Here is a 12,853-nt window from a genome sequence, read left to right as displayed (position 1 = left end):
TGTGTGTCTGGGGATGTTTTCTCTGCATTAATCAAAACTGCCTCATCATAACAAATAGTATAAGCCTACCCTCTTGTGGTTAATTCAGGACAGTGTCTTCATACAACAACTGCGATCGGCTACAACTCGAGCACTTCGCACACAAAACTCTCACACACCCAGACTAAATGTGTGCATCTGTTAATGTGTATTAGTGAGGTTGGGTTTCTTTAGTTTCCCCGAAGCACTTTATGCTACAGTTTATGTCCAGTTTGAAAAGCGCAATAAAAAAATGAAATGTTCATCTTTACTGAATCATCAGGTTCAACACTGGGTTAGATATGACAGTAATTTTGTTGTTTGAATGAAAAGGACAATTTGTTTTGAATATTATATCATCCCATGTGACCGACCACGAGAAGTTGCCCTTGATTCATTGATGCATTATTATTTGTGTGGGTGGACCTTCAAGACTTATTTGTGGACAATTTTTTGAGGGGGGCGAGAGGGCAGACCGGTTTCCATGAAAACACAATTTGTATGCACACTAATAACAGGAGTCAAGGAAATCAGTAACAATGTAAGGCACAGTGACAGTTTATTAAAAATAGAGATCACTCATTCAGGAATTGCTACATACAAAGACAAAAACATGGTACAAAAAATATTTGAAAATTTGGAATCGTTTTGGAAATTCTTATTTTGTCTCAGTAAAATTTACCAGGATAAGCTTGATTAAAAAAAAAAAAGGACAAATACTTATCATTATGTCCAAAACTTTTCACACACTTTTCACACATTCATTTTTCTAAAATCCCACACAGGGCGTATTTCAGCACCAACTTTTTTATTGACAAAATATTCAATGTTACAATTTCATAACATTATAATATAACTGGGAGCAAACAAAATAAATATATATTCAGAACGCGAGGTCGCCTGGCCGATGGTCATGAGCGTGTGTGACGTCAGCAACACTACAAACTGCTCACGGCGTTCCCTCTATAGCAGAGGACTGCCTCCTGGATGCCTTTTGACAGTTCGCAGCTGGACGTCAGGGGGACAGTATGGCCGGGGTATTTCCTGGCGACGTGTCCCCGGCCGTTCGCCTGTAGGACACATACTTTATTTTACTGCGATCCGCGTATTATTTTGACGCTCTACTTCCTCATGCTACGGCTAGCTTCCACGCTAGCATTGCTTACGGACGGAGGATGCTACTTGTTAGCTGGCTAGCAATGGACATACGTGGCTTGTGAATGTTAGCCTTTTTGCCAAAATCATTTTTTTAAATCGACGCTTTCATCATGAATTTATATCCATATGTCCAGTATTTTTCGCTTGTGGTTTTGTGGGCAAATGTGTCGGGTGTCAAGTTAGGTTACATCGCTTCCTTTGTTTATATAGCGGCCATCTGAACAACCCCAGTTCAGGTGTTGTGACCTCAACATGACTGGATCCAGCTCACACGTCTTTATGGAAATACGGAGGAGGGAGAAAACCTACATCCACTGATGTGATAGCCGCAGGTGTCCAGCTAAATTAACGAAAATGTGTTGGCTTCAAATATTCTTGATCGTCGGTCTTGTTGACTGGGTAAAATGTCAAGAAATCCAACACATGACAACAGAGGAGAAGAACACAATCAGGTCAGAAACTGTGTGCTGTAACAGCTTGGAGTTACTGTCAAAAGTCTTCTTTTATTGATCTAAATTCTCTTCGTAGGGATCGGATTGTTGAGATGTTTGATCATGCTTATGGCAGTTACATGGTAAGTAGAAGTTTCAAGTATGTACTGTTCTTATAGTATTGCTATGGATTATAGCATGTTTCACCTGCTGCCTTGGAACGAAACCAGGGATCAACTGTCAAGCATTATTATTATTATTTTTATCCATCTTTCTATTTTCTAATCCGCTTATCCTTACAAGTGTTGTGGGTGTGGTGGAGCCTATCCCAGCTGTCATCAGGCAGTAGGTGGGGTGCACCTTGAACCGGTTGCCAGCCAGTCGCAGGGCACACAGAGACGGACATCCACACTCACACTTTTCCTCCATTCCTACATATGCTGTGTTGTTTGAAGCTGTTATGGATGAAAGAGAAGCGAGTCAAAGTTTCCTTTCAACAGTTGAGACTCTTTTGATAAGTGCTGATAAGTATAAATTTGCCTTGAGTTGATGATCAGAGATGGCTTGATCACAGCACGCACGACATCACTCACGCCTGCTACAAACAAAGTTTGAAAGTGAACAAGCAACTGTAGCGTCGTTTGGTCAGTAATAATAATAATAATAATACATTTTATTTGTAGGCGCCTTTCTAAGTACTCAAGGACACCTTACAACAAGCAGTTTAAAAACACAAATACAATGTTAAAAACAACATCAAATAGAATAAGATCAAATAAAACAAAATAGAGACAGTGGATTTATGTTCACAGTGAATAAGCTTGTCTAAACAGATGTGTTTTGAGGCTGGATTTGAAATGTGTTAATGAGTCTGTGTTACGAAGGTCAGCGGGGAGTGTGTTCCAGAGCTGGGGAGCAGAGCGACTGAAGGCTCTGTTTCCCATGGTGACGAGGCGAGCAGGGGAGACAGTGAGGAGGAGAAAGGAGGAAGAGGGAAGAGAGCGGACAGACGTAGGAATATGGATGAGGTCAGACAGGTATGGAGGGCCAAGGTTATGGATGGCTTTGAATGTAAGGAGCAGGATTTTATATTGAATGCGGTGTATAATGGGGAGCCAGTGGAGATGTTGGAGGACAGGTGTCATATGATTTATGGATGGTGTGAGCGTGATAATGCGAGCGGCTGAATTTTGGACCAGCTGAAGCTTATGGAGGGTTTCAAAGCTGTCAAAGGGAATGGAGAAATTGTAATAAAAGTAGTAATGCTGTTTTTATCAGAGAAAAATCAGTTGCCAGATGATACAACGTGAAAAATTCGCCCGGCTCTTTTCGCAGGCTGCCAACTTAAAGGCGGCATATTTGAACACTGACTGTAGTATCTCTCCACAAATTTGTACATCTCAGGCCATCCTGTATACAAACACAAAGTTCCATATTTTCTTCTGTGATCCAGAAATATGCCTATCCGGCCGATGAGCTGATGCCTCTCAGCTGCAAGGGGCGTGTACGAGGCCAGGAGCCTAACCGAGGTGACATCGACGAGTCCTTGGGGAAGTATGTACATTATATTTCAATGGCTCCAGTGATTTCATAACAAACAAAAAAAAAGATTGAAGCAAAGTCTTTGCCTCGAAGTTTCGCAGGGATCATTTTTCCACAAGGACGAGTGTGCATTAACCGCTATGTGTAGAAAATAATATATCAAGTCAGGAAAAAAGAGTCTCTGGGTTGCTACTGATTCACTTTCAATTTCTTTATTGAACACACAGTAGGAAACCAACCTGCAATAAGAACATTCATACACAAGCTGGCCACAACTCCCGCCGATTCACTCAACACACACATTAACATCGCTGACGCCCACGTCACTCACCAATTCAGGCCCCGCCTTTTTAAAGCCTTCCCCCCCCCCCCCACCCTTCTTTTTCCAGATTTTCACTTACACTGATCGACACACTCGATACCCTGGTGGTGAGTTCTTGCTCTTTTTTACCCCATTGTTCTTATCTCATTAGCCTCCCGAAAATACGTTTCGCTCATGACATCCGCCCCTTTGTGTCTTTGTGCGCAGGTGTTGAACAAGTTGGATGAGTTTGAAGATGGTGTTCGGAAAGCGGTGCGGGATGTACGTCTGGACAGTGACGTGGTGGTATCAGTGTTTGAGACCAACATCAGAGTTTTGGGGTAGCTATGCTAACCTTATATTTGCTGTACAAAAAAAAAAAAAAAATACACACACACACATTAAGTTGCACTTTACCTAACTTCATTGAATTATTCCAGGGGGCTTCTCGGGGCCCACGTGATGGCTGACCTGCTCCGTCAGCGTGGAGGGAGGATGCAGTGGTATGAAGATGAGCTCCTCAACATGGCTACGGAGCTTGGCCATAGGTTACTGCCTGCCTTCAACACCTCAAGTGGCCTTCCTTACCCCAAGGTGCTACACTTAGAAATCCCCCGCTTTGGTTTTAGCTCGCAGAACCTTGCAGTTAAGTCCTTCAAGTGGAATTACTTAGCATGAAATGGTAGAGACCCATTAGATTTTAATGGAACGCAATTATTATTGTTTTTTTTTCTTCCGTGTCAACTCACGGGTCCCATATGAGGGACGGTGTCGAGTTTTGGCTTCTCCCTTCGTTCAGAATGGCAACATTTCAGCAGGTGTCTGGTTTATTCTTCCAAATTGAAAATCAAAGTCAGTTGACATGTTGGCAATTCTTTTATTTCTAGGTGAACTTGCGTTACGGAGTGCAGAACCCGCTTTCGCGCACAGGCGCCGAGTCGGACACGTGCACAGCTTGTGCGGGAACAATGATCCTGGAGTTTGCGGCCCTGAGCAGATTATCAGGAGAGTCTGTCTTTGAGGTACCTCTCCAAAACGCTTCATGGTTTAGACAAGCAGCAATTTTTTTTCTTCTGTGCATGTGGGCAAGTAGAGCAACAGGCACCAATGCACTTTTAGCTGTTTGTTGAATGGGAAAAGTAAAATACACAAAACTAGACTGCGCCTCAAAGGCATGCATTCAAGTCACGAATGCTACAGTACGGCCAGTCACATTGCTTTGTCATTACAAAAAAAAACAAACAAACATCTTAACTGTTTTGTAGGAACATGCCCGGAGAGCTTTGGATGTCCTTTGGGAGAGGCGACAGAAAGGAAGCGACCTGGTGGGGACTGTCATCAACATCCATAACGGCGAATGGGTCAGACGCGGTGAGGAAACGTAAACACGCTTGCACATGTATAATATTTCCTCAGACACTGTAGAGGACAAGGATGCTATTCACTCGCGCATTCTTTTAAAGCTCCACTTTCAACTTTTGCTTTACAGATACAATTCCTCATACAGTGCTATCAGTCTTAAGACCTTTTAAGAACCAAGGTCGCAAATGGATGTTAGCTAATAGCCTAGTATGGCTAGTTGAAGTGGTCACTCACCTCATTTTGCCGACTCCCACGTCACTCACCAGATCCAGCCCGACATTTTAAAGGCGCACGCACATAAGGATGCCGATCCCAAGCGAACGATCGATTTGACGGCTTACGCCGTGTCACTTCAGCCAAATCGGCTTTACCGTTCCAAACGGCTCTGTGGCGATCTGATATCAATTGTAATTTGCGTGTCCGTGTGTGTTTGCAGACAGCGGCGTCGGTGCTGGCATTGACTCGTACTACGAATACTTAATGAAGGCCTACATTCTTCTGGGAGACGACGTCTTTTTGGAAAGGTTTAACGTTGTAGGTCCTCCGTTGTAATTTGTTGTGCAAGCATGTCTTTATTGCCACCTGTTGATGGTTTTTGAGTTCACATTTTTAATGTTAGCGCACAAATTTTTCATGATGTTCATGTCCGGAACAGCACTACAGTGCCATTATGAAGTACATCAGTCAGCCTCCCCTGCTGCTTAACGTGCACATGCACAACCCGACCGTGAGCGCGCGGAGCTGGATGGACTCGCTGCTGGCGTTTTTCCCCGGCTTACAGGTTCGTCATTGTCTTCATGGCAGAGTCACTCTTCCCTGCTGTCAAAATTATCAGCTGTTGTTCTTATCATTTCACACAGGTCTTGAGAGGAGATCTGAAACCAGCCATTGAAACCCACGAGATGCTGTACCAAGTCACAAAACAGCACAAGTTTCTTCCAGAGGTAAAAAAAAAAAATAAATCTGTGAGATGGTATGCAGCTGCATCTCTATAATTAATTATATACGGAAGGTTTTTTTTTTTGTTGTTGTTTATTAAAGAAGTGCAACTTCTGTATTGTACACCGTCATTAAAAACATTGGAAAATACTTTCCTGAAGACCAACACCAAACTCATTTCTTCATTCATTTTTTTTTTCTTTATTTTTTTTTAAAATCATTGTCTTGTAGTATTGAAGTTTCTCGAGACGGTGAATTCAGGGTTTTCAATAGCTTTAATCATCAAAATGAGAAAACATTAAATCAGGAAATAGTTCACCATTTTCGTGCTTTATACCAGGGTTCAACATTAATAGTGAACCGATGGCCTGGAGCTGTTACGTCACTGTGTCAGGACACCCGAAGTTGACTTATGCTGGCCCATCCAGCAATTATAATATTTTTACATGTGCCATTTTTTTCCCCCCAGTATAATTTAATGCAGCTCGCGGTCCATCTAATTCCATTCTGCAGCAATTTTTCCAAGTCTAATTCAAGGTGATGCACCTGGACCAATGTTAAGTTATTGTCATTCCTTTCTCTGTAGGCTTTTACCACAGAATTCCGAGTTCACTGGGGCCAACACCTCCTGAGACCAGAATTTGCAGAAAGCACCTACTACCTCTACCAGGTGACCAACCTGACTGAAAGTAGACACGTTATGCAGCGCAGTGATCGGTTCAAAGAATCACAAAATTAAGCACAAATACAATTGACGATATTTAAAACGTGAAGTACAATCAAACATCAACGGCAGCAACAAACGGAATGTCCCGTGTTGCTATGCATGCCTAATAGAGCACAGGTCAGTTTCACTTTAACATATAATATAATACATTTTCATTTCATTTCATTTTTTTACATTTAATTAAACATACATGGAAGTACACGTTTGTATTACTGTTTGATATTCACTGATCTTCTCTTGCAGGCCACCGGCGATCCCTACTACCTCAGAGTGGGTCAGTCCATCGTGGAAAAACTCAACGCTTATGCCAGAGTGCCTTGTGGGTTTGCTGCTGTGCAAGATGTCCGCACGGGCACGCACGAAGACAGGTACTTTTGCTTCTTAAACATGCGCTGGTCGCCATCCTAAAACCTTCACCATTAAAACATTTTTGATTTTCCTGGCTGTGAATGAGATGTAAGGGAAAGTTTAACTCTGTGTCAGGAAATGACTTGAACTGCCGCGTAATGGAGGCAGATTTATGGTCATATGTGCCATCATGCATACGTTTCAGTGGTGAGGTCACCCAAAAAACATGGCCATTTGCTGCCCCCTTATGGCCATGTAGTGGTATGACACGAAGTTATTTTTCATCTGACAAATTAGAAGACAGTCAATTGGGTTCTCAAAAAAATGTTACTTCTATCCTGTTACACTGAGCACGCCAGTGGTTTTTTTTTTGTTCCAACCAAAATTGCTTGCTTGATCTTCAGGTTTTGTATTGTCATAGAGACTTGTGCCCCAGGCGCATGTTTCACCGATACAAAATAACCACAAGCAACGTTTGACTTCATTTCACCAATCAACCGAAGCAGTCACATGACCACACACACAACGTCTCCCTGGCAACCCAGAGAACCAAATTTGTCAAAAGTGACTCATTCTTGACAACTGCTCTCAAGTCATTATTTGGAAGACTCCTTTTTGCTTTTACTTGAGTCATATTCTTCCAAAGTAACGGTACAATTTTTGGGTACTCTACCAACCTTTGCCAGTGAGCGCGCACACACACGAATTAAAACATTTCTATTTCGTGCATAGGATGGACTCATTCTTTCTGGCCGAGATGTTCAAATACTTGTACCTGCTGTTCACGGAGAAGACGCAGCTGCCCATCAGTATTGACGATTACATCTTCACCACGGAGGCCCACCTTCTGCCCGTGTCTCTATCCACCACGCAGCCATCTTGTCAAGGCAACAAAACAGTCAGTGGGCTCACACACACACACACACACACACACACACACATAGTATAAAAAGTGCTGCCTTGACCTATAAGCAACCTGTCATGACGACTCATCTTGAAAAAAGATGAGTCATCACGACAATTTTTTTTTTTTGACTAGCTGGCCCACTGAAATGAGGGTGGTTTTTTTTTCTCCAAAATTAAGGTCATAGCGATTTAAAAATTTGCTTTGTACTACATTGCGATGCCCATTTGAATTGGATTAATTGTTCGCACCTAATTTAACTAAACTTACAAGCGCTGTAACGGATCGTTTTAAAATTCGTTTCTATTGTTTGTGTTGGAACTGCGGTGTGTGTTGAAACGTGTTTATTTTATTTTTTTCTGTTTGCACATTGCATTAGGAAACTCATGCTGTGGCCCACAAAGAGGATCTGTTCACGCGCACCTGCCCGAGCACGGATACGTTGTTCCCGAACAACCCTTCATTTGCCAAAAGTATCCGGGACAGCTACAAGTACCTGACGGGTGTGGGACGAGCTTTCCACCCCTCACCTATCAGGTGCAACCTTTCATTTTGAAGTGGAGCCTGTTTTTGCGTTTCTTTTTTTTTTTTTTCATGTGACTTTTAACATGGTCGTGCATGTTTTTTTGTACAGAGAAATTGAGTTACCTCTTCATGATAATGGCATCGAACCAGTGGAGTTCCTAAAAAGCATGGGCATTTCTCTCACTCCACTAAATGAGTTCAGCACGGGAGACACCAGAAGGGTACTTAACGTGTTACTTTGTTCTGTGAAAACAACACCGAGGACGACTTTACGGGAAAAGCGCAAACATAAATCGACTTTTCCCATTTGTTTAGGAGCACAAAGGCGCGTGCCGGATGAAACTTGTGGCGGAGGTGAGACAAACGCTGGATGAGGAGGAAGTGGTGCCTCATGCGGTGCAGCTTATCTCCCCTCCCTTTCTGGGGAGGACCGTGCTCATGGCAGGCCCTGCCAAGTTTGGAATGGACCTGACCAAGCGAGAACATGGCGTAAGATTTCCCATGGCGCAATCATGGATGCGCCGCAACACGTTTTACACGCTGTTTAAATAGGACATGTTTTAGATTATTTGTACACCCCACACCAGAGGATAATCTGTTAGCGGCATCAGGCCTTCTCCAACTTTGACCAGAGAAGAGGAAAAAATGCTCAAATTAGGCCTCATATTGATTTGTGTGTTCCCACTTTAGTATTTAAACAAATTATTAGGAATAAAATATGCATTTTTATGGTTTAAAAAAAAGTCCAGTTTTACAGAAACGCAATGAGAGTCAAAACTGTTAGGCAATGTCATAGTTATCTGCTTAAAAGGGTTTAATTTAAAGACAAGGTCTAATTTGAAAGAAAATAGAATTTTAATGTTCCCGGGACAAAAGAAACATTTAAAGAATTTGAATGTAGTTGAAGTCCAGTTTTACAGAAACGCAATGAGAGTCAAAATTGATCTGCAATGTCATAATTACCTGCTTAAAAGGGTTTAATTTAAAGACAAGGTTTAATGTGAAAAAAAATAGAATTTTTAATATTCCCGGGACAAAAGAAACATTTGAAGAATTTGAATGTAGTTCTTATTGTTTTTCTTAAATGGTAACACTTTTTGCATCCAACATACTCCTGCGTGGCAGGTGAAGGGCAGCATAGCGAAGGCGTCCCCTTACACAGCCTGCAGGCCACTCGAAAATCCAGCTGAGCTGAAAGGCCACGTCGCCTTGGCGCTACGCGGCGACTGCATGTTCGCGGCAAAAGCACGCTGGCTGCAGGAGGCGGGCGCCATAGGAGTCATCTTCATCGGTGAGCGTCACCACCTCAGCGCCTCGAGTCATTTTCCCTCAAGTCTGGAATTTGAATGGTAAGCTTTGTCCCGTCGTCTTTCTTAGACCACCAGGAGGGAAGCAATAGCGAGGAAACGCCGCTCTTCCAAATGGTCGGCGACGGCGACTCCACCGACGACATCGCCTTGCCGTTGGTCTTCCTGTTCAGCCGCGAAGGCGCCATCCTCGCCGCCGCCCTGGAGGAACATCGCAACGTAGACGTACTGCTGCTCCCTAAAGAGAGGCAGCTGGGACACGGTGAGGGCAATGAAAAAAAATCTCCCAAAACTAGACCAGCCAGTTTGTCTGTGTCCAACTGTGTGTCGCGCTTGTTAGTGCGACTTGGTTTGCTTCTATTCACAGCTATTCATAATACCAAGACTGCAAAAATTAATCACTTGAATAATTTGAGTTTGGGAAAAAAGGTCGAAGCAAAATCTCTGCCTCTAAATTTTGCAGCGATTAAATTTCAATGAAATTTTAATGAACTTTTAATATAGCCTAGCCTGCCCTTGCTTGTTAAAACGTATTGAAGAGAATAGACAGCGCCGTTGGTGCGCTTTCAATTGCTTCATAGAATTACAGTAAGCAAACCCGAGGCACAATAACACATGGCCACAACGCATACTAAGTCACTCAATATTCAGGCTGGCTAACGGGTGAGCAATTTAACAGCCAGCCACCTTTACACTCTCATTCCCTGACGCCCACGTCACTCACCAGACCAGATTATTTATTAATTAATTGTCCGGGGGTTGATCTTGTCCACGTTATGTCCTCTTCAATCTTAATTCTTTATCTTGGAGAGATTTTTTTTTAAGACTGTTCTATGCTTCCAAGGACTTCTATTGTACTAAAACATGCAATAGATTTATAGTACAATAAATAATGTTCGTATTATTGCTGATTTTAAAACTGTTTCCAGTGCGCTGATGGCGCACGCGGTTCTCTGAATGCTCCTGAAACTGACACCAAAGTGACCCCCCCCCGGGGGTTGAATTACTAAACTCGCTGTTTGGTCAGTTTGATGTTAATTTCAGCTGACAGCAGGGGGCAGTGCTGCGTAGAATGTCAGCCTCCTAGGATGGCTGAAAACAGGTGGCTTATAATCGTTTAATTCTTTTTCCCAAAATGCAAGATGAATCTGAACAGCGTGTTTAGACGAGTGGGGGCATTTAGAAAATATTGCAAAGTAAATTTTTGACGTCACAAGCCTTTTTGTTGTCTCTCCCTGTCCAGGTAAGACAGACCAACCAGTTCTTAACATTAAACTGAGACTTTCTGAGGAGGAAGAGGTGGAGGAAGAAGAAGAAGAAGAGGAGGAGGAGGAATCGAGTGGGCCCACTGTGAAGGTGCTTCTTGATGAAAGTGAAGATCTCAAATGAAATGAAACCACATGAGCTGCATACATTTGCACATTTAGCGTGTGGAAATGAGCCTTGCACGTTTTGTGTGTGTGTGTGTGTGTAAAAAAAAACACAAAACGGCGACCCGTAGAGCTTCAGAGCCTCTCTGAGATCATACGGCCACGCGCTCACAATGACAGTGAAAATGGAGCTTTAATCCTCCGCGTTGCGGTGAGACAAAAAGTAGGTCATTCCGGGCCAAAGATGTTCCCATAGTTTATTATTCCGGGCTGCTGCTGCTGCCTGATTGAACCTCATGTGTGGCTCTTGGTTGCTACCGACGACTGACTCTGGACTTAATACCTTAACCTCACCTTCCGGGAATGGTTCACGTAAGGTAGAAAAAGATGTTTTTAAGCAATGTTTTTAAATCTAGATTTTGCACTTTTTTTTTCTCAAGTGTTAATTATAAGGAATTGTAGCTGGGATATATATTTTGTTTCAATAAGTGATCATTTGAGCTTGTAAGCAGCTTCAGGGAATTTGAAGTATATTTTCTGTGGTTGAGAATGTGTGTGTGTTGGTCTATTTTCACGACAATACACAAGATTCCTGTCTCAACATCCCGTTACGACAACGTCTCCACGACTTCGTCCTAAGTCACATTCCAAGGAAAGAAGAAGCGGTCTTGCATTTTTCAGGCAGCACACAATTATTTTCCCAGCTAAATGTGCAATCTTTATTTTATGGAGTTGAAATGATTCACGTTACGGTATGGACTGTTTCCCATCAGATTAGTTTTTCATGCAGATGCTACAAAAGAGTGTTGAGGCCAAGCAAACCTTGGGTGGAAAAAGGAAAATAAGACTAAAGTCATCATCATTTCCGATTTTTTTTTTTTTTTTTTTTTTTTAATGAGAAAATATGAAATGTATTTTCTTGTAATGATATGACTTTATTCTGAAAATGGTAACCTTTTGCCCTCATCACTACTTTATCTTTTGAACGGCACTTTCTTGTAGTACTTTGAATTTATTATTTCTTCAATAACCAATTACAACTACGCGACTGTCGTTGCATAACTTTGACTTGATTCTCGTCAGATTGTGATGATGCTTGCAAAATGATTCCCCTAAGCTACAAAACGACTTTTTTTTTTGTAATGTTACAACATTACCCTCATAGATCTGCGACTATATTGTTGTTATTCAATGACATTTTTCCTCATACTATTATTCTTCGGGGTGGCTTCTCCGAATCCTTATTGAGAAGCAGCATGGTGGGTGTTATGCAATGAGTTAATTACAGTTATGTGTGAGCCCATTAAGTTTAAATTTGTCATCATGAAAATAACTTGAACCAATTTATGATTCATCGAGTTCTTCAACATCAATGCATCCTTCTCATCCAAGCATGTTCATTATGTTGCATCGTTTTGGCTTGGGTAGAACATTGAAATGTTTTTTGTTTTTCCCTTTTGTTTGCACAGTGGAACTTTTCCATCATGCTGCTGATTATTTTTTTTTTCTGTTCAAGGTTTTTATTGTTGTTCACGAATCCTAATGACAAAATGCATCCTATTTTTTGCATTTATTCATTAAGTAGGAGATTTGGACAACATTTGTACCTCAGGTCTGTGCTCGTTACTGTTCATTCATAGAAGGGACAGGATATGAGTTTCAAATGCTATTTTCTTTTTTTTTTCTTTTTTTTTTTTTATTAACTGCAGTCAGCAGTTTCCTAAACTGTCACGTCATCGGTGGTTGAAATGTGCCAAAAAAATTAAAATAAAAAGGCTCCTGTCTCAGAGTGAAGGCAGTCATTAAATATAAAATGTGAGCTTTTACCCCCCTCTTATTTATGCACAATAGTCTGCTGTGTCACTATCATTAATTTAAATTGGGCTGCAGATAAGGCACAGCAAACAATCTTACAGGTCCA

The 12,853-nt window shown here is 41.9% G+C and overlaps 1 protein-coding gene across 2 annotated transcripts; it reads left to right on the top strand.

Annotated features, from left to right (window-relative positions):
• The first annotated feature begins 932 nt into the window (after positions 1-932).
• On the top strand, positions 933-12,275 carry LOC109527940 (ER degradation-enhancing alpha-mannosidase-like protein 3). 2 transcript variants are annotated; one of them, XM_019890159.1, is made up of 20 exons: positions 933-1,628; positions 1,705-1,750; positions 3,061-3,161; positions 3,539-3,578; positions 3,679-3,791; positions 3,891-4,044; positions 4,338-4,472; positions 4,716-4,821; positions 5,249-5,346; positions 5,468-5,593; positions 5,673-5,756; positions 6,338-6,421; positions 6,722-6,846; positions 7,559-7,724; positions 8,110-8,267; positions 8,365-8,476; positions 8,571-8,744; positions 9,381-9,546; positions 9,633-9,824; positions 10,806-12,275. In XM_019890159.1, exons 1-20 carry the CDS (start codon positions 1,531-1,533, stop codon positions 10,949-10,951), a joined length of 2,424 nt encoding a protein of 807 aa, XP_019745718.1. In that variant the 5' UTR covers positions 933-1,530; the 3' UTR covers positions 10,952-12,275. The 2 variants fall into 2 exon arrangements, with proteins under 2 accessions (XP_019745718.1, XP_019745719.1); XM_019890160.1 differs by lacking the exons at positions 933-1,628; positions 1,705-1,750; positions 3,539-3,578 and having other exon boundaries at positions 3,073-3,161.
• Positions 12,276-12,853: the final 578 nt, after the last annotated feature.

The sequence above is a fragment of the Hippocampus comes genome, unplaced genomic scaffold (assembly GCF_001891065.2).
Source record: "Hippocampus comes isolate QL1 unplaced genomic scaffold, H_comes_QL1_v1.1 scaffold185, whole genome shotgun sequence".
Taxonomy (NCBI): Eukaryota; Metazoa; Chordata; class Actinopteri; order Syngnathiformes; family Syngnathidae; genus Hippocampus; species Hippocampus comes.
Note: the sequence above shows the minus strand (reverse complement) of the source record. Positions and strands in the feature narration are given on the sequence as shown.

Excerpts from the sequence above, each read along its gene's own strand:
- LOC109527940 (XM_019890159.1), top strand. The coding sequence starts at position 1,531 with ATGTGTTGGCTTCAAATATTCTTGATCGTCGGTCTTGTTGACTGGGTA. Across the intron at positions 3,162-3,538 it reads ATCGACGAGTCCTTGGGGAA|ATTTTCACTTACACTGATCG; the intron begins GTATGTACATTA and ends TTCTTTTTCCAG. Across the intron at positions 4,045-4,337 it reads GTGGCCTTCCTTACCCCAAG|GTGAACTTGCGTTACGGAGT; the intron begins GTGCTACACTTA and ends TTTTATTTCTAG.